The 25,225-nt window shown below is 36.4% G+C and overlaps 3 protein-coding genes across 19 annotated transcripts; all 3 read left to right on the top strand.

Annotated features, from left to right (window-relative positions):
* Window positions 1-6,413: 6,413 nt before the first annotated feature.
* LOC132627533 (probable receptor-like protein kinase At2g39360) lies at window positions 6,414-11,708 on the top strand. Of its 17 annotated transcripts, XM_060342928.1 has the most exons (6): window positions 6,447-6,659; window positions 7,103-7,282; window positions 7,711-7,762; window positions 7,927-7,975; window positions 11,161-11,193; window positions 11,322-11,708. In XM_060342928.1, the coding sequence occupies exons 2-6, from the start codon at window positions 7,253-7,255 to the stop codon at window positions 11,632-11,634; spliced, it is 477 nt and encodes a 158-aa protein (XP_060198911.1). In that variant the 5' UTR covers window positions 6,447-6,659; window positions 7,103-7,252; the 3' UTR covers window positions 11,635-11,708. The 17 variants fall into 17 exon arrangements, 5 of the variants coding, with proteins under 5 accessions (XP_060198911.1, XP_060198913.1, XP_060198915.1 ...); XM_060342930.1 differs by lacking the exon at window positions 7,103-7,282 and having other exon boundaries at window positions 6,450-6,659; XR_009577900.1 differs by lacking the exon at window positions 7,103-7,282 and having other exon boundaries at window positions 6,414-6,659; window positions 7,927-7,988; window positions 11,161-11,708.
* A 1,033-nt stretch (window positions 11,709-12,741) lies between these two features.
* Window positions 12,742-15,515, top strand: LOC132627531 (7-deoxyloganetin glucosyltransferase-like). The gene is made up of 2 exons (XM_060342925.1): window positions 12,742-13,678; window positions 14,273-15,515. Exons 1-2 carry the CDS (start codon window positions 13,162-13,164, stop codon window positions 15,226-15,228), a joined length of 1,473 nt encoding a protein of 490 aa, XP_060198908.1. The 5' UTR covers window positions 12,742-13,161; the 3' UTR covers window positions 15,229-15,515.
* A 3,307-nt stretch (window positions 15,516-18,822) lies between these two features.
* On the top strand, window positions 18,823-24,445 carry LOC132627530 (uncharacterized). The gene is made up of 2 exons (XM_060342924.1): window positions 18,823-19,209; window positions 21,551-24,445. The coding sequence occupies exon 2, from the start codon at window positions 22,027-22,029 to the stop codon at window positions 24,205-24,207; it is 2,181 nt and encodes a 726-aa protein (XP_060198907.1). The 5' UTR covers window positions 18,823-19,209; window positions 21,551-22,026; the 3' UTR covers window positions 24,208-24,445.
* Window positions 24,446-25,225: the final 780 nt, after the last annotated feature.

Here is a 25,225-nt window from a genome sequence, read left to right on the forward strand (position 1 = left end):
CGGATCCGGCATAAGCGCCTTAAGGCATAACTAAAGTTATGCTAGATCCAGCATAACTTTAGTTATGCCTTAAGGCTTAGTTATGCCTTAAGGAAACCTCTGCTGGAGACAGCATAGGTTGTCTTAAGGCATAACTAAAGTTATGCCGGGTCCAGCATAAGTTGCCTTATAAGGCAAGATTTTAGTTACTCCTTAAGGCAACCTATGCCGAATCCAACATAACTTCAGTTATGCCTTAAGGTCCTTATGTCGGATCCGACATAATTTTTTCCAAGCCTTGCGTTGCAAAATTATTTTTATTTTTATACCTGAGCGGGGTTCGAACCCAGAACCTCAGTATTTTCGGCCACCTTTTCATGCGAAGGACAAAACTTAAAGACCACCAATTTGAGGGACAAAATTTAAAGACCACCCCAAAAGAAAGGCAATCCGCGCAAAAAAATGATTTTTATACGAAAGAGGCCTAAAAATAAAACACGAGATGTCCGTGGCTTTCATATTCTTGATACTATCTACCAATTGGTTCAATACCAATTATTATGAAGCCCATGAATCATACATATATATGGCTAAAGGACACAAATGACCGCTGGGCCATAAATAATCTCATGCGCTGGCCATCTATTCCTAAACCCAAAAATTAGCCCCAAAAGACTTAAAAAGTCGCCACTAAAGGCTGGGTGGTCCAACAGCCCCATCGCTTTAAAACAAAAGTCAGAATTTTTGTGCGACTTTAGTGTCACACCCCAACCTTGGGGTGTGGCAGGCACCCGGCACCCGAAGGGCCGAGCGAACCAACTGTGGTATCTAAACTATGTAACATGAATCATAGACCGACGAGGCCGCTGAATAACAATAGTAAGAAGTATATCATAACAACTAGCAAGCAGAAAAGGCCCAATAACACATATATGCATTACAAGGGCCAACAGGGCCACAACTAAGAAAGACAACTAGTCAGAAGGCCGGCAAGGCCAAACACAATACCTGTACACTGACTGATAGTCTGTAAGCCTCTAAGAGCACTAATATGCATCAACCGATCGAGACAGTGGCCCCGACGTACCCATAGCCATACTTTCTCTATATATATGCATGCATCCTATTTAATGACTCTGACCAGCAACTCTGGAGAATGGAGTGCTAACATTCTTGCTGAACTTTGGTATCCTACTGAGAAAGGTACAATAATCCGTCTACCGTACCTGTGGGCATGGTCATAGCGCATAAAATGCGTCAGTACGGAGATGTACCAAGTATGTAAGGCAGTAAGCATAAACATAACATAAGCATAAGAGATACAAATATCTTGGGAAAAGATGCAGAGACAACCTGAAACTCTGAACGAGGCCACTGAGGGCGACCATAATCATGACATAAATGTAAATGCATGCCCGCAAAATCATTCCTCACTGTGGAGGCATATATCATATCATATAACAATAATAAATCCCTCTGTAGGGTGAGCTCATCATCATAACATCATCTTTTCCCAACTGATCAGTGGCAATGCACAGCTACGTGCATACCCGGCCGCCTACAACACGACTCAGTAAAGAAATAAATACATCTAGGTGCATATATAAGTGCCGACCCGGCCGACTATAGCGCAGCTCGGTAATGAAAATAAATACATATATACAAGTGCAATGCAAGACTGACCTTAGAAGAGACATCATAGAAAGAGTCGGAGTGACCTGTCGTCGTTACCCTCCGATTTTCATTATTGTCGCTACGTTTATCATTATTTGATCATTAGGCCAAAGAAGTAAAAGTACAAGAAAACATCTTGTTATGAATTATTCACGAAGCCAAATTTAGCCAAACTCTTATGAAATATGATCGACACAACTTTTATCAGAAAGAATGTGCCAATGAGAGGTTCGTCACCTTGGAACAATAGACAAGAAGATAAGGATTAATTCAATTAAAGGAAGTACAATCAACTTAACTTTGATGTGAAGAGTACCATAACTAATATCATTATTCATTCGATAAACAAGAGGGGTACGAAATGTGAAAGGTACTTCAATACAAGCTATTCATGAGAAAAAGGTAAGCTTAACCATTTTGGGACATAATCGACACAAGTTAAACGGAAAGTCTTTTAATCGATAGCCAAAAGGAGATGTGGACCATAATTTGGTACAAGTCATAGATGAGTATGTGTCAGCTCAATTATCATGGAACGCGATCGACCCAAGTTAGCGGAACAACTTTTCAATGAAAGGTCATTTGAAATCTAGTCATGCCACAAAGAGAATAGAAAGCCCTACATACCTCGTCGATGGAGTTGTATACATTTCCCTGAGTCCTCGAACGTCTTACGAATGATTTCCTACATAATACAGACTATTCAAGATCAAAACCAAGGTCATAGCTTATAGAAATCTTCATTTAGACATTTAATCGAGCAACTCAACGACATCAATTTATAGGACTTTTTGTAGCGCAATTTCCTCGTAAAACGCTACCAAATTCTACTTTTCTACTCCTTCTCGTCAATACGATCCAATCCATATCAACACAGCTCCAAACAACGCGTTAAAATCACATAAAACAGCCCAACTATCAAGCTAAGTCCATAAGAGTTCACAAGAAGACAACATCATCAACCAAAACAACAACCTCATATAGCAATATAAGCAAATAGAAATCTCTCAAAGTTCCAATCAAAAACAGCCCTCAAGGCAACCATATCAACCAATTAATCTATGACTTCATAACATAATTCCCTTCACATTAAACAAGGGAATTCTCCCATGAATGACTTAATTAACAAGAGTAGAGTATATTACATACCTTATTGCCCAGAAAACCCAACTAAAATCCTAGCTCCAAGCTTCAATAATCAGCCACACATCAAGCACCAAATACTATAATCCTTTCCTAACTAGTTTCCAATTCCTAAGATGAAACCTTGGTTTGATTTGGAGGAATTCAACTTGAAAGATTTAGAGAGCTTTAGGAGGGTTTGGTAGGGTTTAGGGTGAGAGAGAGAGATAGAAAATGGTGAAAAAAAATCAATTTTTTGGTTTTTAATTTCCTGGTTTTTACTGTTCACCGGGTACTGTTCATCCGCGTCTACTGTTCACCGTGTTACTGTTCACCCGCGGAATTATTTCATGGACTCAAAATTTTTTTTCCATTGTTTTTCACGGATAGTCTCATTCCCGAGCTTACATTAATCAATTTACGATGTGAACGACGCAAATTTTTTTCTGAGGTGTAACATTTAGTCGCAACAAAAGGGCTGTCAGAAAAATCAGGCTTTTTAGTGGCAATTAAACAAGTCGCCTGTAACACCCTGTATCTTGGAACTAAGTTTAGACTCATATCATTAGAGTTTTAGTGGAAAAACTTAAGGTTTGAACGTTTTGCGAAAATGGTTAATAGGCCTACTTCGGGCAGTGATAACTCCTTGATTAGTTGGGAATTTGGGAAAGTACCCTTAATGAAAGTTGTAGTATGTAGAAATACCTTTCTAACGATATAAGGACCAAGCCAATCAGAGATCGGAGCAAGGAGATATGATCGTCTCAATATGGCTAATAGTAAGGCACTTAAAATTCGATAGAATCGGCTAAATTTTCGATACGTCTGTCTTCCAGTCCAATTTAATGAACATCCGTTGGGAATTTGAGGAAACTTAAAACATGAAAGTTGTAGACCTGTGAAATATCTTTCCAACGGTATATTGTGGAGCCCAAACAGAGCTGTGTACAAAAAGTTATGTCCATTTTACCGAACACTGTACAGAACCGACACCCGTCGCTCTTTCAGGCGCGTGGGGGCGCGTGCGATGGCCTCGCATCGCGGGCTGATCTCGCAAGTCTGAGTATTGAGCTGTAGAACATTGCGCGATGGTCCCGCATCGCGGAACAATCGCGAATCAGGTCAGATTCGGGTCAAAAAGTCGGGTTACGCATTTTTAGTTATATCTAAGGTTTGGGGTTTATTTCCCCAGCACCCCATTCACGAAAAAATTACCCTAAAGTCAATAAGAACAAGTCCCAAGCCTCAAGAACCATACAAGGTAAGTGTTATCATGATTCTAGGTTGAATTCAAGTCCCTAATCTCTTTCTAACTTGAGTAAACCCTTCTAATCAATAGATTTGTGAGTGGAACATTATTGTTGGGCGTGGAAACCCTAGAACTTGAATTCAAGAGGATTGAACGTCAAAAAGGTAATGTTTCTACACTCTAATCATTCATAATAGTGAATTGATGAGTTCCTGGGAGAATAGTAAATGGGTTTAGTAAAGAGAATTACACGAACTATAGTAGGGTTTTAAATTGTTGACTTGAGACTGTTATAATGATATGGGTGATGGAGAATGATGTTAATTACATCTAATTGAGATTGTAGAATCACCTAGAAGTAATAGACTGGGAATTGGGTGAAGAAACACCATTAATGGAGATTGTGGAGCTTTATGCCCACTAAGTGTTTGATAAAATGCTTAGATGACCAAAGCATGAATATTATTGCTAATATAGAATCCCTTTGGCTTGTATTGATATAGATCAAAGTTGAAAGGGGTGACGAACATTGTATTACGCTCAAAGGCTGGAATTAAGGTATGTGAGGCTAACTATCTACGTTAGGGAATGTTCATGATTCTCCCTACGCCTCATTCTTTATACTTGTCAGCAATTTGACTCAGAATATAGTTAGCCCTAATTTCATGATATGATATAGAACTGTTATCTTCTAGGGTTGCAGTTACAGAATTCGTTCATGGTGGTCACTTTGAACATCATGAACTCAGCACGTAATCTTTATAGACTTATGCATTGTTATCACATGAGTCTCAGTCAGTGTATAACCAGTTATTTGCATGAGTCCCATAATCATAAACAATTATCATGCTATCAGCTATAGCCAGTCTCAGTTTTGTAAATTGTTAATGTTGAACACCTGTATCTGTACTTTTGGGCCCTAGGCCACAGTTTATGCATACGTATTGCTTGGGCCAGAGGCCACAGTTTTGTGCACATTATTTGGGCCCTAGGCCACAGTTATATTTACAGTTTTACAGGTGATTCTTCATCCAGAACAGGGAGTACTTTAGCTTCTTGCTTTCCTGTTTAGTTCAGTTTCAGTTCCAGTATTTTATTGCTTCAGTTGCTTTACGTACCAGTACAATTCAAATGTACTGATGTCCCTTTTTATTGCTTGGGGGCCTGCATCTCGCGATGCAGGTAACGACATACAGGTTGACGATCCAGCTACTTAGGGTGTTCGTATCAGCTACTGTGGTGAGCCCCAATTTCCTTCAGGGCGATATCAGTCATGCAGTTCTTACAGCTTTCTAGTCAGTTACCTTTTTGTATTCATTAGAGGCTTCATAGACACAGTTCAGACAGTCAGATATTTATTATTTTAGTCTTGTTGGCAGTTGTTCAGTTGTTTTGGTTTAAGCCATGTTGGCTACGTTCAGATATTTCAGATTGTCTAAGTATTTCCGCATTATGATTTCAGTCAGACCTTTAGTATATCAGCATGTGTTTAGTTGTTTCCACATTCAGTTATGTTTTTGATATCACATGTTGATTCAGCCAGCCAGTTGGTTCGCTCGGTCACATGCAGTCAGGCACCGGGTGCCGTGTTACGTCCAGGCCCAGGTTCGGGGCGTGACATCGCCACTAACGGTTAAATATCCCAAAACATGTATAATATGTGTATATGTGTATATTTAGTAAGAAATATCCTAAAAAACTCTGAGGTGATTTTTGTATATAATATGTATCGTTTGTGTATAAAAATATGTATCAGTACCTATTTGTAATGTATAGAAACTGTATAAAATATGAATCACTAAGGTATGTATCATTTGTGTATATAATGTGTATTATAGAATAGAAAATTGTATCATTTTTGTATATAATATGTATCATTTTTGTATAGAAAGTGTATATATGATTGCAACATGTGTATATAAACTATATCAGTCTTGTATAGAAAGTGTGTCATACGTATAAAAAATGTATCATAGAAACCGTATCATTGTGGTATATAATATGTATCACTATTGTATATGTTAAAAATAAATATCATATCATTATTGTATAATATGTGTATAATAAATGTATAATTTATTTATAATAAATGTATGATTAATTTCAGCATATGTATATAAAATGTATAATTCTTGTATATAAAGTGTATATATAATTCCAACATATGTATATATGCTGTAGCAGCCCTTTAGTGGCAACTTTTTATGGCAACTTAGTCGCCACAAAAAGTCTTTTTTTTTAAGCGCCTGGGCCATCTTTTGGCATTATTTTGGACTGAACGGACACCTAGTAAAATTAAGCCCAAACAATAGTTAAATGTGGGATTAGTTTGATTGAGTGAACACATAGTGTCCTTTTTCCTAAAATAAAAGCAGGCCAAAAGGCACAATGCAGTATCTGCATTTATCTATTTTTACAATTTTTTGGCAATTAATTCCCTATTTTCTCGCCTAAACAACTATTTTGGCACAAAAGCAAACACCGCTTCGCTGGTTGTACAGCGACAGAAAAAGACGCCTCTTTATTTTTTCTTCATTGCCCTACGCCTCTTCCTTGTTTCTTAGAGCGTCCTTTACACTCCTTCCTTCCCTTGAAGATTTCAACAAATTCTATGTAAAGACGCCATCCTTATAAGGTATCCATACTTTTTTTCCCTATAGTTTTTAATTATAAGTTATTTCTTTCAGCAATCCCTTCTCCTTTGGGCACATTTGAAGTTATTAGATCCTTTTTCATAACTGTGTTTTGTTTTTGAATTAGTTGAACTTTTTACTGACCCCTCTCTCAAACATGTATCTATTAATCTATACTTACTCAGGCTGGTAAATGCGAGGAATTAGCCCCCGAAGGTTATTTTGACATTGCCAAAACTGACATACACCTTCATCTTGGGACTTATTGATTTCAGATTTTCTGTAGGTTTAGTGACATATGTATTGCCTACATCCTTCTATTATGCGGTCTTACTACACTGACTGATTTTTCTTATTCCTATTTTGTTCTTTGTGCATTAAATAGGATTTTGGCAAGATGCTTAGCATCATAGATTACTAACCAGTCAGTCTTTGTGGATTATAGGCGATTCATCACCTTTATGTGTTTTGTCAACTTTATTATCTTGATGGGTGTTGAACAAGTTGTATTATTCGTCCATCGCTCTTTTACATCTCTATTTGAGGATTCATGCGGCATTGATGCCCTTCTACATTGAATGTTTTAGCAGATGTGATGATATGCTTTCCTTTTCTTAATTTTAAGGTATTACTAAAATTTTACTGAATTGATCAGTTGCTTCTTTTTGTATATACAAATTTGAGAATTCACCCGTTTCTTCAATTTCAAGAATTTGCGTTTTAGTTTTGAGAATTTGTCTATTAATTCTACTTTTTTGCCTTGCAGTATTAAAAATGAAAAACCACATTGCATGAATTGTTAGCTTTTATGGAATTTTCTTAAAGTCTATAGATATACTGTATATATACAAAGCAGAGACAAAGCCCTGCTTAGGTGGCATATCTTAGAGGTCAGGGTTCTTAATAAGATGGTACATAATTTCTATAAAATCGAGTAAAACTTTGCTCCTACAAATCTGTTTTTACTCTCTTACTCTATTGAAATTGAATATCCATCTTCATCGAACTGACGTCTCGGATGCTCACTGGATATGTGCCAAATGCCGAATACAGCCAGCATCTCTATTTCCTTCGATGGCTGCCAAATGCCCTCGGGCCGATTACGGTATGTATACCTACTCCCGTGCTCTTTTTGACGTGATTAATTTTGGTTAACTCATTCTAAATTGTTGTTCTCTTCTGACCTAGCAAAATCTAGGTATTTTCTTTTACCTACTCCCGAGGGTGTGTTCTTTTACCTCAGTAGACAACTTATTTTTGTGCTTTCAGGGGAGATATTACGGAGAAAAGAACGATCTTTTAAAGAATGTCTAGAGAAGTAAGCGGAGCAAGTACAAACGCCGTTCTTTCTCATTACATGGTTATAGATGCATTATGGTTACTGACATCATTTGATTAATCTTCGGAACATTGTTTTTGCAAAAGAATAGTAGGAAAAAAAACTCCAAGTAGGATGTCTGTTATCTTGTAATGCTGTCACGACTATTTGTTCCTTTTTACCTTCACATGACTAGCTATATAATTACTAATTATAGTGTCCAACCATTTAAAAATGAATGAAAAAATAGAGATAACAATGTTCGTTATAGCTGTGAAACCTTATTGACTGAAGGTAGCATAGCCAATTAATTCTTGGAAGACTAGAGAATTTTCAAGTAACAATTCCGGTAAAACTTTTTCTCATCATCTTCTTCTTCCTTTCCATTTGGTGTCCACATTGTTTTCCTTGAGATGGGATTTATGTTCAGGAAAAAAAAAAGAGGATAAGATAGCACTTGCAATTGGTGTTCACAGCATTTTATAGGTTCTATAAATATATTGAAAGTACAGTTAGTAATGTTAAATATAACATAATTTCCTAGCTTTCAGTGTGTTTATATTTGCCATTAACATTGATCTATCCTAATTATGGGAATAAAGTTGCCGGAATTATTTTTCTGCTTGTGCACACTGAAGGTTAAGGTCATCTACAACTTATTTTATAATCAGTGCACTATAAGAATTTTTTAAACTTAAGATCCACTACTTTTAGAGGTGATTTTTTTTTTTTTTTTGGATCTTATCTTATTTTATCGAAACTCGGCAGGTATCATTCTCTCGCTTCATTCTCATAAAATTGTGCTCACACTGTGTATGTGTGTGAAGCCATGTCGCTTCTTTCTCATAAAATTGTTCTCATGTTGTGTTTGTGTCTGAAGCCATTTTTTGCTAAATTTGTGGAACTTTTAATACAGTTAACTGATACAATAGATACATATGCAGCGGCGGATTTAGAATTTTCACTCAGGGTATTCGGAAAAATAATTGAACCTAAATATTCACTGTAATATATGTTTAGGGTGTTCAAAAGTTAATATATGTATATAAACACATAAAATTTACCCTAAAATCCTAAATATACACTATAATTTTTTGTCCAGGGTATTCGGGTGAACACCCTGGGCTCTTGGTACATCCGCCCCTGTACATATGTATATGTGAAAACCTCATTTTTGCATGAGCTTCTGATTTACAATTTAAATATGTTTTTTCCCTCTTTAATCTTTCCCAACATAATTTGGAAAGCCCCAAACACATAGCAAAAGCCCGTCTACGAGAAGTCAGCGCCAAGAGATCTTTCGATGAGAAAATCTGGCGCAGAAGAAGTTTACAAAAGATGGTCCACTTTTACTTTTTTGCTATGTTATCTTTGGCCATCCTTCTGTTCTTCACCTCTTCAGTTTACTTTGAGCTTCAACGTTTGATTTTGTCCGCCCAATTTTATACCAGTTTATTATTTGTCCTACCCAAGTTTGTTGCTTTTCCTCTAAAAACATAGAGGTAAGGATCAAAAGAACTATTTTCCTCGGTAAATAATTTAACTGCTTGTGATTTCAAAGCCTTTAACATCAGTCATCGAAGAACTATTATAATTCTCAGAATAAATCATCAGGTGCTCGGCTTTTCTTTCCATTTCTGACATCTTATGCATTATAATTAACTTGATTTGAGAGGAAAGATAAGTTAAGAAGACTGACTCTTGGCATGCTTTTGAAAGCGATGGGGAAGATGTTTTTGATGTCTTGGTCAATTAGTCTCTTACTCTTTTGTACAATTATTTATCCTTCTATTTTCTGGTTTGGTTTTTTTAATAGGAATATGTCAAATGATTGGTCATTATAGTCACTTCAACTCTGAAATTTCTGACTTGATTTCTCCCGTTTGTGGGGTTTGTGTTGATTTCTTTGTTGCTTTTCTATTTCTGTTACTTTCTGCTCACCGCGCGTACAAGGAAAAAAATAGTTCTGGTAAAACCATGTGCTTGCGCCCTTTGACGATGAGAAGTTGCCAGTGGACTCTGGTTTCAAAGATTCGAAGATTTACGAGAAACCGAGTTAAAGTGAATTACTTGGATGTCTTGGTTTTATAATTTGCAAAAACTGACGTTGCAAAATTAGTGATAGAGTTTGTGGAGAAGTATTGTTTGATATGTTTTTGCCAAAGAAAAAAAATATTTTAAATACTTTCTACCTCTGTGAAACATTAGCAAGATAACTGAATTCTGTTATGTATACTTTAATAGAATTTCTCTCAATGAAGTTAACTAATCTGAAACTAGGAGTGAACTTCAACATGGATTGTCTTCTCTCCACAGTGCAAGTCAGTCAAACATATGATAAATCACTCATGAGTTTTTGGTTTTTTGTAAATAATTGTTCGTCAATTGTGACAATTTCAGATGATCCAATCCATTAGATTGTTGCATCATACTAACTGAAGTAGTTGTAGAGTTTGGATTTTGAATTTACCAAGCTGGTCTAGAGAAAAATTAAGTTCCTCTAAGTCAGGTTGTACTAAAGAACTCATATTACATACATTATTCCTATATCAGCTTGAGACGGCATCATCTCCTCTTTAGTAGCATTATAAGCCGTCTTTCACTTTCGTTTTCGAGTGTAATCTATTGTATTTATGTTTTTCTTGTTTATAATAATTCACTCTGTTTAAGATGGCTTTATTTCATTTTCATCCACATTCACTTTTTACATTTTGATGATTTAGAGTATCATTTGTTGGTCTTTTTAATTGATATGTCAGTCACTGCATATAAATTCTTTATCGGTGATTTAGACTATCAACAAAACATGTTTAATTATTGTCACTTGATGATTCATGCTTGACGGTCCGGTGGATATCATTGTCTCCACATTTTGATCACATTTTCACTTCTTCTAACCCTGACAAATGAACTGTAATCTATTAGATATATTCTCCTTTTAGAGTCTTTTAGCAAATATCCTTTTAGAGTCTTAATAAACTTGTGATATCTTTCATGTTATTTGATAGAAGAAAATTCAAGGAAGAAAAGTTTATCTGCTTCTTCATTGAGCCATTTGTAGGTTTATTTCTTCTGTCATAGGAAATATTATCTGCTTCATTGCTGCTTGTGATTCCTAACTGTGAGTAGTGAATTTTTCTCATTTTCATCTTATGATTGGGTTGCGTCGACGTCTTCTGTGGCAGGCCTGTTATCAATCCCGCTCTTCCACGGAATAGGTAAACTGGTCGAATGGGTGATAAAATGTTTCTTGCGTGATCCTAGGATTCCACGCAAGAAAACACCAAAATCCTTGATGAATAGTTTGTAAACACTATTGAAGAATGCTTGGCTTAATATGGTGCAGGACTATGGGAGAAGTTTTGTGGAGCCTGGAATACGCATTGAAGCTTCAGGAAAAACATGAAAAAACAATACTAGAGAATGATATCTCGAACAATAAGTTGGATAACAATGTGTTAAGTACCAAATACATCATGGGGAGTGTGGCTGAACTTGCTGGTGTTTCAATGAGTAAAGTTTTTTGCCAAATGGTGAAAACTGAAAACAAAGACTTATGTGACATGTTAGACTGTGCCTCTTGGTTGTATATTTGTCTTCTTTGCTTTAGATTAACGAATAAATGTTACAATCCAGTAAAATTTATAGAAGATACGTAAGACTTTAGAAGTTCTTGAGATATATTGATAACGTCAAATTTTGTAATTTAGAATGTTCTTAATATCTTTAGTTTTTTTCCTTATTTTTAACATTTAATTGTAAGTTTAATGAAGTCATCAATGATCGCGCGAAGCGCGAGCAAATTACCTAGTTAGATATTATAATTAAAACGGCAACCCTCCGTTGGTCCATAATCTCCTTTGATTTCTCTCCACAATTTTTCCTGTTGTTTTAAGGGAATCTTCATGCCAAATAAAATCTCCCAAATCTTTTGTTTTTAATTAATTTCAATCATGTCAATCAAAATTAGAGTAATTTAAAAATCATTCTGTCATTTGTCTACAGATCACTAAGATTGTAATTCATCCCCAGTGCTACGTCTTGTTCATTGGTTTGTGTAAAGAAATGAAAGGACCCGATCCACCAAATTCCATATGTTTTTCCGCCATCAACTTCAATTATTTTTGAAGAACAGTTTTTATTCATATAATAACATCACCTTTTTGTTTTGTTATCGTTGTGGATTTGCATAGAAATGATGCTGACGCAAAAGTGATTATGATAAGCTCAAGCATAGTACATAAAGTCGACATTTTCCTGCACAATGACGACTTAAAAATAAAAATAACTACTGATACAGTGTGCTCTCAGACATTTTCAAATTACATAGCAACTCCTTTTTTTTGTTTTTGTTTTAGAGCTTGCTTAATATTATGGAAATTATAATGTAAAGAGCCGATGTTATGCTCTCGACTAGTTGATTCTTGTTCTCACTTAAAATCTTTCTCAAGTCACCAATCTATACTAGCCTAAACAGTTTACTTGTATAGTAGTTACCTTTCACATTACATGATAGTTTAAATGCTTTTTATAAAGTTAATGTATAAAATATACTCATTCTTTTACTTATACTATTTCCTTATTAGTTTTTTCAATAAAAATGACACTTTCTATAGTTGAAAATAATTTAACTTTAAATTTCTCACTTTACCCTTAATATCATGAATTTATATAGCCACGTCATTGCAATGTCATATTTTAGATCACAAATTTCATAACTCTTTTTTTCCTTAAACTTTGGGCAGAATCAAACATTGCCATATAAATTGAAACGGAGAGGGGTGTTGGACTCTCACATCGGTGAGTTAAAGGATACATGGTCTCCTTATATGTTTTTGGACACTCCTTACCTCTGGGTACGTATGTTGTTGTTGTTGGTATCAAAGCCAGACCCACCCAATTCATTGTTTACGATGTTGGGCCCGTTGTCCTATGTTGTCCACGCTTCAGATGTTGGAGTCCAACATCTGTGAGCTAAAGAGTACATGTATGTTCTTGGACAGTTCTCCTCTCATGAACTAACTTTTGGGATTGAGTTAAGTTCGTGAAGATTCATTTCTTTATCAAGGAGGTACATTTTTGTTAATCATAAGCAGCCGGCCTGATGTGTTGACTGTTATATATAAGTGAGCAAGCTTGCTTGAAGGTTGAAGCCTACAAGTCACAATTCTTTTAAAAAAGGCAATATGAACCGGGCAGAGAAACCCATATTGTCCAAGCCTCATGCAGTATGTATTCCATTTCCAGCACAGGGCCATATAAATCCAATGCTCAAATTGGCCAAACTCCTCCATATCCGAGGCTTTCATATCACCTTTGTTAACACAGAGTTCAATCACCGACGATTGCTCAAATCGCGGGGTCCCTATTCCCTCAATGGCCTATCTTCCTTTCGTTTCCAGTCCATCCCTGATGGACTCCCTCCCTCGAACGAGGATGCCACACAAGATGTTCCGTCTTTGTGTGAGGCATGTAAGACAGTATGTTTGGCTCCTTTCAGAGACCTTGTCACAAGACTAAATGATAATTCCAGTTTCCCTCCTATTAGTTGCATAATTTCTGATGCTGCCATGAGCTTCACTCTTCAAGTTTCTGAGGAATTGGGTATTCCTTATCTTGGCTTTTGGACTGGTAGCGGTTGTTCCTTGTGGGCTTTAATACAATATCCTAAACTTGTGGAAGGAGGTTATTTTCCACTAAAAGGTATGAAAATGAAATCAGAACGTTGTAGTAAATAATCTGTCTTGTTTTTTAGGTTATCAATTTCAAGTTTTATGGACAATTATCTATAGTTTCCTTTTAAGTGACCTAATAGGTTAAAAAGTTCGTTGAGTGCCCGTTTATAAATATTTACGTCATAACATCCCTTGTAAACCTTCGCAAGTTGCGGAATGGCCATAGGAATATTTTTCCTTTGGTTTCCGAGGCCGAGCACCATTTTTTTTCATCTTTAATTAAGAATATTACGATTTTACAAGGCTTTGGTTAATGTTTCTTTGGAGGTAACATAGAGATCAAGTATAATACTTGGAACTAAGAACTTACAATTCCTAGACAATTACTGTAGAGACACAGTGCGTGATTTTTTTTTTAATTATTATTATTATTTTTTTTTTTTTTTTGGTTTTTGTTTGTTTTTAATTGTATATTCCGTAACCTTTTCCAATTGTCCTTGAAACGCGACTTTGTCCGTTACCTGTCCAGCTATATTTTATCTGCAAGATTACCATTAGAATTTTTGTCAGGTTTTACAGTTCCAGAATTAATTACATTTTCTTGTTACTGGTTGAATTTCAGATGAAAGTTATTTGATCAATGGCCATTTAGACACGATTATAGATTGGATACCTGGCATGGAAGGCATTCGTCTAAAAAACTTGCCAAGCTTCATCAGATCCAGAGTCGATGAACCTAGCTATATTGTAATGAAATATATAGTGGAAGAAATCGTGGACAAAATTCCCAAATTCTCTGCACTCATTTTCAACACTATCGACACGCTAGAGAGTAACGTTTTGCAACAAATTTCGACCAAGTTCCCTGCAGTTTATACTATTGGACCGTTACATCTCCCTTTGTTGAATAATCTAACTCAAGACGATGACTTGAACTCAATTGGATCAAATCTATGGAAAGAAGATACTGACTGTCTCGAATGGCTGGACACAAAGAAACCAAATTCCGTTGTTTATGTGAATTTCGGAAGTGTTACAGTAATGAGCAATGAGCAGTTAATTGAATTCGCATGGGGACTTGCAAATATCAAGATGAATTTCTTGTGGATCACTAGATCAGATTTAGTCATGGGTGATTCAGCCATTTTGCCACATGAATTTCTCGCGGAGACTAAGGAAAGAGGTTTATTAGGTGGTTGGTGTCCTCAAGAACAAGTTCTAAGTCATCCATCAATTGGAGGATTTATAACGCATTGTGGATGGAATTCGACTTTAGAAAGCATATCATTTGGTGTGCCAATGTTATGTTGGCCATTTTTTGCAGATCAACAAACAAATTGCTGGTTTATTTGTAATCGTTGGGGTGTGGGGATGGAAATTGATAGCAATGTGAAGAGGGAGGTGATTGAGAAACTTGTGAGAGAGCTGATGATTGGAGAAAAGGGTAAAGAGATGAAAGAAAATGCATTGAAGTGGAAAAAATTAGCAGAAGAAACTATTACTTCTTCAAATGGATCTTCTTATATGAATTTTGAGAAGTTAGTTAGTCATGTGCTATTGCGAAACGGTCCTTCATGACTTCTTCCATTAGACTGACATGTTAAGGTCTATGGTACTTGCAATATTTGGCTCAAAGATGAAGCTTGTGAATGTCAAGTTTCTCCAAGACTGTAATTTGTATTTGCAATATTTGATGAAAATAAACTTTTCCATTCTGGCTGGAATACGTGCTAGGAAAGCACTATTATCAGACCATGTCATTGTCTTATGAAAAAAAAAAGAAAAAAGAAGTCATTGTCTTATGAAGAACTTTTTAAGCCCATGCCTTTAAGGATTCCCAGCGGGGTGGGCCAAGTTGTGGCCTAACCTACAAAGTTTTTAAGTACAATTGACATTTGCATACAAGTACTCTAAAGAGAATTGATATTGGCATTGTTACCCAAAAAAATTGACATTAGGTAACTCCTATAACTTTGTCTCTCTTTCTTTACATTTTTCCCAACTCCACCTTAGATATTTTCTCCAAGAACTTCTCAATAATTCATACAAATTTTCAAGGAAGTTCTTTCTAGCCGAAAAAAATGGCAGGTTGCTGGAAAGCTTCATTTTCGGCACAGTGTATGTCCATACGCTAGTGTATACTCCATACGCTAGTGTATACTATGTGTGTATATCGATGTATATCACACACTGATTTTACTGATGTACATTGAGATACACTGATATACACGAAAGATATACACAAATCCTTATGAGAGAAATGCCAGGTCGCCAGAAATTAAAGCTCATTTCCGGCACCTTTTATGTCAATACAATGATGCACGTCTGTATATCACCATATATCACAGACATTTCTTTTGATATAGGAAAGAGAGTAAAATAGAAAAGAAAGAATAAAAATTAAGGCAAGTAAATCAAAGTTAATCGAAATAGCCATTTTGGACATGTAATTGAAAATAGAGTCAAATTTAAATGCAATTGAAAATAACTACTTTTAATGGGTGAATATGATTTAGACAAAAGTATCCATTATCCTGGGAGTTTGAACTTATATTGTGAAAACTTTGGGACTTCCAATTTCTATCAGTGAAACTCCAGGATATTGTCTTGGAGTCTACTTCAATACAAAAAAAAGATTCAATATTCTCAATCATTTGCTTGAAAGGCACGTCAACAACAAAATTATGCGTCGCTTTTATTAACTCTTGATGGAGAACCTTTTGAATCAATCACCAGAGTAAAGTGACGGTTGTAAACTACAACAATTATACAAAATCATGATTGCATTCTCTTCAGGTTGTTGTGTCTAGGAGTTTGAAAAAAGCAAAAAAATAAATCAAGAAGCAGGTCTATGTCTATGGTTTTTTCAAGCTAAAGTTATTTTCATTCAAATATTTTCACAAGAAAAGGTGATTAAATTTTGATTAATTTTGAAACTGTGACTTGTTTCCAAAGTAGCAATTGTAGTTGTTGTGAATTTTATCCCTTATTTATGCAGAGTACTAATTTCAGCGATCAATTTTCAGGTTTTCAACACCAATAGGTGACAAAGGGCAGTGGAATTGAAGGAACAGAAAATCAGAAGATAAAAGATGGTGGAGAAAGTTGCAGAGAATGCATATCTTTGTCCTATTTTGCATGTCTATACACATACACACTTAATTTTACATGTTTTGAAAAATAATTCAGGAGTGATTTACATTGTTTTTGAAAAAAATTCAGGAGTGCTTTACATTTTGTCGTTGATCGAATTTTAATTAGAAAAGTTAGATTTTTAAAGTATTTTCATAAAACTTTATTGAATTGATCATGGTTCATAGATATATATGTGAACGATCATCCTCTCTGTTCTGGTTAGAATTCTGAGGCTTTGAGATTCGTCTTATTTTCACTTAATTAGTCCAACACCAAATCTGGAAATGAGACTATTTTATTTTCATTGAATGAGGACAACAATACCAATTAACCCCAAACAAACTTAAGGCTTTAGTCTCGATCAGCCTCAAGCTGGAAAAAAAGTCTTGGTGTTATCTTTCAGTTGTTTCATCTATATAAAGCAGCAACCATCCGTTAGGTCGACCAATTTGTTTGCCTGGTGGATTATTTATTAGTATTTCATATTTTGTTTTTGGCCACTTTGCAATATGCTTGAAAAAATCTTCATAAGACACTGAGAATATGGTCTATATAAGAGGAGGAAGCTTGATTAAATCTCTCAACAACACATCCCAATATTCACAATATCTGAGAAAATAAATGGGCACTAAGAACCTGCAACCTATATTGTCCAAGCCTCATGCAGTATGCATACCATTTCCAGCACAAGGTCATATTAACCCTATGCTCAACTTGGCCAAACTCCTCCATATCCGAGGCTTTCATATCACCTTCGTTAACACAGAGTTCAATCACCGTTGATTGCTCAAATCCCGAGGTCCGAATGCCCTCAATGGTCTATCTTCCTTTCGTTTTGAGTCCATCCCAGATGGACTTCCAGCGCCCTCCAACGAGGACGCCACACAAGATATTCCATCTTTGTGTGAATCATGTAAGAAGTTGTGTTTGGACCCTTTTAGAGACCTTGTCACGAGACTAAATAATAGTAATTCAAATTTCCCTTCTATTACTTGCATGGTTTCTGATGTTGGCATGAGCTTCACTCATCAAGTTTCTGAGGAATTGGGTATTCCAAATGTTGGCTTTTGGACTGCTAGTGCTTGTGCCTTGTGGGCTTGTCTCCAATTTCCAAAACTTGTGGAAAAAGGTTACTCTCCCCTAAAAGGTAAGAAAACAATTAGAACACTTAATTAATTACCACCATACATTTTAGAAACCTAACTATAGATTTTAACTTCTTTTTTTTTCCCGCTTTTATATATCCAGTATTTGAGTCTTGGCGATGTATATTATGTTAGGATTTGAATCCCAAATCCGACCTTTGTAAGCAGGTTCCCAGAAAAGATTGGAGGTTCACAGCTGGACCACTTAAATACCAACTGTTGACACCCAATTTTGTCCCTCATTTATTTTAATTTACTCGAGGTTCTAAATTTACTGACGAGCTAAATACTTTATTTTCACTATTTTTTAAAATTATTATTGCTACTACTATTAATACCACTGCTGTTATTTTTCAACACTACGAGCATTACTTTACCACAAATTTTAAATGATTCGTCATCATTTCATTTTTTCGGGTTTGGACTCGCTAAATTAATTATAGAACAACACTTTGTTAAATCCTTATTTTTTTTTTAAAATATTAATTATTAATTGTCTTCATATAGTATATATTTTACTAGTTGTTAAATTAGAAGCTCAACAATAATAAAATAGAGGAGAAAGGATCAACAATTTTCACCTCATAAAAAATTGCTCGGAAGTATATCAATATTGGACTCATTTTGAAGCTCGTATTTTAAAATGACGTATTATAATTTTTATTTTTGTCAAAATATTATTTTACAAGGGACCAATTCTTGATAATTCTATTTACCTTTTTTCCCTATTCCATAAAAAATAAAATAAAAAATTCAAAAATCATTTTCAAAGTTTCCATCTGTGTCTTTCTCCTTTGCCTTTTTTTTGGGGTTCCACACGCAACTTTCCATTTTTTATTTCTTCCTTCTTTTCTTTTTGGGGCTCCACATATTTTCTCTTTTTTGACTTCATACCAAATTTTCCCTAAATTGCTCCATCTCCTTTCTCTTTCTCCTGCAAACCAGCCGCCTCCCTCATCTCCTTTGTCCTCTCTCCTTCTCTCCGTCCCTCACCTGCGCTCCCTTTCCCCGATTTTCCTCCACTCTCATTCGTCGCTGTCCCCCACTCGCTACACCCCGCTCCTCTTCTTCTTCCATCTAAAACCCTAATCACAATCCTATAAAAAGAGGGGAACGAGGAGAAGCGAGGAGGACGAAATACCTCTCATTTAAGCTATTTTTCTACTTTTGCTAAAAAAAAAACATTAGCATTTTATATCTTTCAATCTCTGTCCGTTTTTATTTTGTAAAAGGAGAGTAGATCTGAGACTTGACGCCCCGTTCACTGTGCTCACAAGAGGTCAGCCTTTATTTTTTTCCCCTTAATTTCATTTCTCTTTTAGTTGTTACAATATGAAATCTGAACTTGTCTTGTGGTTGTCCATTTTAATGAAATCATGTGTTTCTTAATATTAGAAACCATATCAATAAATAGTTTCTATACTTCTGTCTTTGATAAAAGTAATCATATTTTTCTTTTTCAAAAGAAGCTTGAGTTATAATTTTCTTAATGAAATCTATCGCCTGTGTCCGGCACTATAGTTGACATCGTAAGTACATGTAGTATGTTATGAATATTTGATTCTGAATGGGAAGATTGCTTTGTCATATAGTAAATTTTGTTTTAGTTATGTTAGATTCTGAATAGGTATATTATTTAGTATCATATATTACGAATATTTGATTCTGAATAGAAATATTATTTAGTACTTTTAAAAAATGAGGTACATAATTATGTTGCAAGATCTGTGTACACGTGGTGGGAGTTTTTATTAATGAGCTACGGATATATGCAAGTTCAGTGATTTTTTTAAATCATCGTGTCTAAAGCTGAGATTTTTTTTATTTATTTTTGTATTTCTCTATCCATCAGTTTCGTTATATAAATCAGAATAGATTTTTTTTTTATTATTTTTTTCTTTCTAATTTCCATTTCCTTTTTTTTTTTCGCATGTACACCGGAGCCGAAGAGTTTGACTTCGAAACTCAAGGACACCGCTTATGGAGTCCACATATCTGCGCGAATTTTTCTTGTCTCTCAAATATCAATTTACAGAGGGGATTTTGTCCTCCCATTAAAGCCGAATGTGCTACTTAATCGTCCCTCTTTTCTCTGGTTGCTTTGCTTACTTATGATGGTGAATGATTTTATTTTCAGTTATGTATTTACCGTTAAAAGTAGGATTGTTATACAATTAATTAATGACTAAGCCTTAAGTAATTATTTAAAGTCCTTGCCTTATAACATTTTTTTAGGATTAATAATTCAATAACTTTAGGATATTGAACATTGATTTTGAGTGGTAATTTGGTTTCAAGCTAAAAAAAAAATAGTAACTTTTTTTAAAAAAATAAACCACTCTAGTTTGTAAGTGATTCTACTACAATCAGAGTCGTTTTCTTCTTTACGTTTAGTATAGTTAAGCTAACTATTAAGAATTGTTTTTCAATTCTAAACTCACTTTTTTTTTCAACTTTGAATCCAAACTTTTCCCATTAACTAATTTTGACTTTATATAGTCTATTAAAAGGGTCTAAAGTTTGCCTAGTTTTGCAATAGGACATTCTCAAACTTTGGTACATTTTGGTCCCAAACATTCTTTTAAAAATCAAGTCTTAAATCAGGAGTTCAGTTGTCCAAATGCTATGCAGTTTTAATATATAAGTTTTTTTTTTCACGAAATGCATTAGCACTTGTATTTTAACGACCTCCTAAAGCCTAATTAATTCATCTAAGTCCTGTCGGTTAACCATTGTTAATGGGTCTTAAAGGGTGCCTAATACCTTCCTTTTAGACTAATTGAACCCTTACCTAGAATCTCAAGTTTCGCAGACCTCAAACAGAGTTAACTTTAAACATAACTTTAATAAACTTTAGGTGTCCTAATTCACCATAAATAATTAGGTGGCGACTCCTTTAAAACAAGCATATTTAGGAATCTCCAATACGTCATACTTCTAATTTAACCCTCCGGGGTTAAAAAATGGGGTGTGACAGCTTGGCGACTCCGCTGGGGACATCACCTAGGTTCTGACCATAACGGACTTAGTTCAAATAGGTTTTCTGTGCACTTTATTTATTTTTTAACTGTTTTACATGCTATTAATTGTGTTTGATATAAACTGTATGTTTGATATAAACTTGTTATGTGTTATTTGCGTTGATAAAACTGTCATTCCGTTCATATTTCTTCCACTTCTGGAAAACTCACACATATTCACACACTTAAAACGGTTTCGCGGATCGCGGCCGTACACTACTAAAATCACCTTTAGTTGGATCGATCTTGTGGATTTAGTCGATCGGCGGTGCAGTCGACGGCCACGGACTTTCCACTCCCAAGTTGTCCGCTTGGGGGAACCTTGTGTCATAGGAAGCCAACTCTTAGTCAGCCTAAGATAGAGCTAAACCAACACACTTTATTGAAAGCATACATTTCATGACCTAGGAGGTTTAATACCCTTGGTGTATTAAATCCGTTAGATGACTTTACCCAAACGTCCAAGCGGGTTCACGACCCCGAGTGACACCAATCATACTTTATATGCATGTTTGAAGGATAACTGTGCCTAAATATTGACTATTTGCTCTAATTAATTAAACTTTAGAAAGGAGGGAATGACTAACGTTTCTATGACAGGTATGCATTAGGGTACAACAAATGACGAAGATCAAGGGCATGACAAATGGCGCTAGAAGTTAGGCATAGAAATTTTATTTACTTTATTTAGATTAGGAAACACTTTATGTTGTATTCATTTGACATGTAATAAATATTATTTTGTACTTTTTTTTTTTGAGAAATAGAATCTGCTTAATTAATCAAAGCAACGGGATGACATATTATGGCACATTTTATCCTTTAAACAACGTTAGGCCCACCTCTGGCGCGAAGAGGTCACATGCATATTAGGACGCGCTATTTCTTTTGATATAATCGTTTACATTTGTTTGACAACTTGTTTGACTCTACTTGATGAGTTATTTGCTACATGCCTTACTTGACTTTACGTGATCATGACTTTACCTAGATATGTTCATGAAATTAACATCGTTTATACTGTATGTTTAATTTATCTTATTCCCAAACAGAGAGTTGATTCGTGTTGACACTCAATGGCTGACCATCCTTACGTTACAAGGTCAAAGACGTCATCGTTACCTGAACGTAGTTGGGTTGTTCAAGGAAACGAAATTACCATGTCTGATCCGGCCGCATCTATTCCAACTGGTGTAGAAAATATCGTGATCTCAAGCGATCCGCCCGAGACTTCCGAACACGGAACTGCTATTCAACGAGATGAACATATCGCCCGCCTGACTCAAGAAATCGAGAATCTACGTGGAGAACTAAATCGGGTTAGGGACTTGACCAATTTATTCATCACACTCCAAAATTCACCTTCTGAACCTAGCAATACTGCACCCGAACCACCTCGTTTCCCATCACTCGAATTCCCAGTTCCTGAGCATTTTCCTCCCCAAAACAATGCACCTACCAACAACAACTTACCTCCGATCATCCCTGCAAATCCACAAAATCCATCATCCGCCTATACTCCCCCGCTAAGTCAATCACCCACTTACACTAACTATACTCTCCCACAAAGTCAACCACCCACTTACACTAGCTATACTCCTCCACAAAATCAACCACCCACCTACACTACCTATGCTACTCATAATCCACCACCCGTCAACCCACCAAGTCAATCGCCAGTTCACACTCCCTCTGTCCCTTTACCCACCAACACCAATCCACTACCCACAACCATTCATCTAAACCCACCAAATCAACCACCTATAAACACTACTTATAACACACCACCACCGGTCCAGAACACCCCCATCGCCCAAACTTATCCAACCCAGCATATACACGGGGCACACTTTGCCACCCCTAATGCACAATATGTTCCTCCAGTATACGCCACAGAAACACAAGCCTTTACCAATCCAGTAACGGTCAGGTTCCAACCCGAAGTAGATCAGTACGAAGAAATGGAAAAGGATGCAAAGGCAGGGGCAGATAACATGTTGCTAAAAGAGATCCACAGTCTCAAAGAAGCAATGAGAAACCTTCAAGTTGCTAGGGGAACTAAGAGTGTAGAATATGAAGATCTCTGTGTTCAACCTGACGTCGATTTACCCGTAGGCTACAAACCGCCGAAATTTGATACATTCAATGGAACAGGCGACCCTCATACACACTTAAGGGCTTATTGTGACAAACTGGTTGGAGTGGGCAGAGACCAGAGCATAAGGATGAAGCTCTTCATAAGAAGCTTATCTGGCGAAGCACTTACTTGGTATACACAACAGAATGTCCGTAAATGGCGTGGTTGGAGTGACATGGCGCAAGACTTTATGGACAGGTTTAGTTTTAACACCGATATCACACCAGATAGAGTTTACATGACTAAGTTAACCAGGAAGTCAACTGAGACGTTCCGCGAATATGCGCTACGTTGGAGGTCAGAAGCGGCCAGGGTTCAACCTCCGATGAATGATAGGGAAATGACTGCTACCTTCATTGAATGTCAGGCTGGCATATTTTACGAGAAAATGATAGGTATGATGGGACAAAAATTCACAGAAGTTGTTCGAATGGGAGAAGCCTTGGAAGAAGGAATCAAATCGGGGAAAATTCAGGATCTTATTGCTTTACAAGCAATGAACAAAGCTATACAATCTGGTTCTATCAACGGGATTAAAAAGAAGAAGGAAGATGTCACTGCAGTCATGAACGCTCAAGGACATGAGCCGAGCCAAGCCATTCCATACTTTAACCACCCACAACAAACTTTCTACCCTTACCACTACCCTGAATCCTACCAAGCTCCAGTACCTCCTTACCCCGTTTACAACACCCAAGCAAACTACTACCAACCCCGAGCGCCTCCGCATCAAAACCCACGCCCGTATCAACCCAACCAAGCACCAACTTACCAAAATCGACCACATACTATACCTAGAGCCCGTCCAAACCCTGACACCAAAAACACCCGTAATTACACTCAGATCGCTGAACCCTTGGCTCAATTGTTCGAAAGAATGAAAGCAGCAGGTATAATACAACCGATTGAAGGGAAAATTCCCGAACCTATCCCAAAATGGTTTGATGGTTCCAAACGCTGTGCATACCACTCTGGAGTTGTTAGGCACGCCACTGAAGATTGCTATGGGCTTAAAAACAAAATCGAAGCCTTGATTAAAGAAGGAGTAATCCAGCTCGCTGAAGCTAAGCCCAATGTGGTCAACAATCCTTTGCCTGCTCACGGAGATGCCAAGATTTGAAGGAGTCCAGTACGGAAAGGGTCATATCATCAACTTTTGTCGTTACCGTGAACAATCCAAAGACAAACACACATGAAGATTACTGCTACGACTACTCACAACATCGAGACATCTATCACACGAAGTGCCGAACCAGGGGAGACTCTGAAGAATTGGACTTGTACTCCGTCCTTGATTCGTCGGGAGCCTTGGTAGCATGAACATGTAGTGAACTTGTTTTCTTTTATTGATGCTTGAACCGTACCCACAATTTTGTTTGTTTTGCTTCACCTTATGGAAGCTTGAATTGCAAAAACTATGAATGCATTTCTAGTTTTCCTTAATCGTCTATTTTCTACTTTATTTATCAAAACTGTCAACTCTACGATTGTGAGATGAAATGTACGAATAGACAACATACAAAGAAACTAGGGGACAAGACAAGATTCCACTAAAAAAAAATTGAAATAGCCGATAGGTGATGACATAAGCCTGAAAGCTGGCAATCCAAGAAGAGATCAAAGTACGACATTAGGTAAGACAACCTAGTTTGCAACCTTTGCTTTAACAACCAGGTACGAACTACGTTCTGACCTGATTCTCATGGTGAGATACGTAGGCAGCCCACATAGGGTTCAGTTGCATTTAGAACAAAAAATACAAAATATCTTATGTGCGAACTACGCTTGACCTGATTCCTCGGTGGATACGTAGGCAGCCCACATAGGGACTCGGTCATACTAGGTTAGAATTTTTCCCATTGGCATGCATACGAACTACGCTGACCTGATTCCTTTGGTGGGATACGTAGGCAGCCCACAAAAGGTTCGGTTGCTTTACAACAAAAAAAAAAAAAAAAAAAAAAAAAAAACCAAAAAATATCTTATCCGTACGAACTACGCTGACCTGATTCCCATGGGGGATACGTAGGCAGCCCACATAAGGTTCGGTTACGCTATAACAGAAAAATCAAAGAAAACCACACAGGGCCTGATTCCCTCGGCGGGATTCGTACACTATCAACATATAGATCCGTCAC

This window comes from Lycium barbarum, chromosome 2, assembly GCF_019175385.1.
Source record: "Lycium barbarum isolate Lr01 chromosome 2, ASM1917538v2, whole genome shotgun sequence".
Taxonomy (NCBI): domain Eukaryota; kingdom Viridiplantae; phylum Streptophyta; class Magnoliopsida; order Solanales; family Solanaceae; genus Lycium; species Lycium barbarum.

Coding starts and splice junctions, on each gene's coding strand:
- LOC132627533 (XM_060342928.1), top strand. CDS start 7,253: ATGATATGCTTTCCTTTTCTTAATTTTAAG. Junction 7,976..11,160: donor TTTAAAGAATGTCTAGAGAA/GTAAGCGGAGCA, acceptor CTTCTGTGGCAG/GCCTGTTATCAATCCCGCTC. Junction 11,194..11,321: donor CCCGCTCTTCCACGGAATAG/GTAAACTGGTCG, acceptor AATATGGTGCAG/GACTATGGGAGAAGTTTTGT.
- LOC132627531 (XM_060342925.1), top strand. CDS start 13,162: ATGAACCGGGCAGAGAAACCCATATTGTCCAAGCCTCATGCAGTATGT. Junction 13,679..14,272: donor AGGTTATTTTCCACTAAAAG/GTATGAAAATGA, acceptor GTTGAATTTCAG/ATGAAAGTTATTTGATCAAT.
- LOC132627530 (XM_060342924.1), top strand. CDS start 22,027: ATGGCTGACCATCCTTACGTTACAAGGTCAAAGACGTCATCGTTACCT.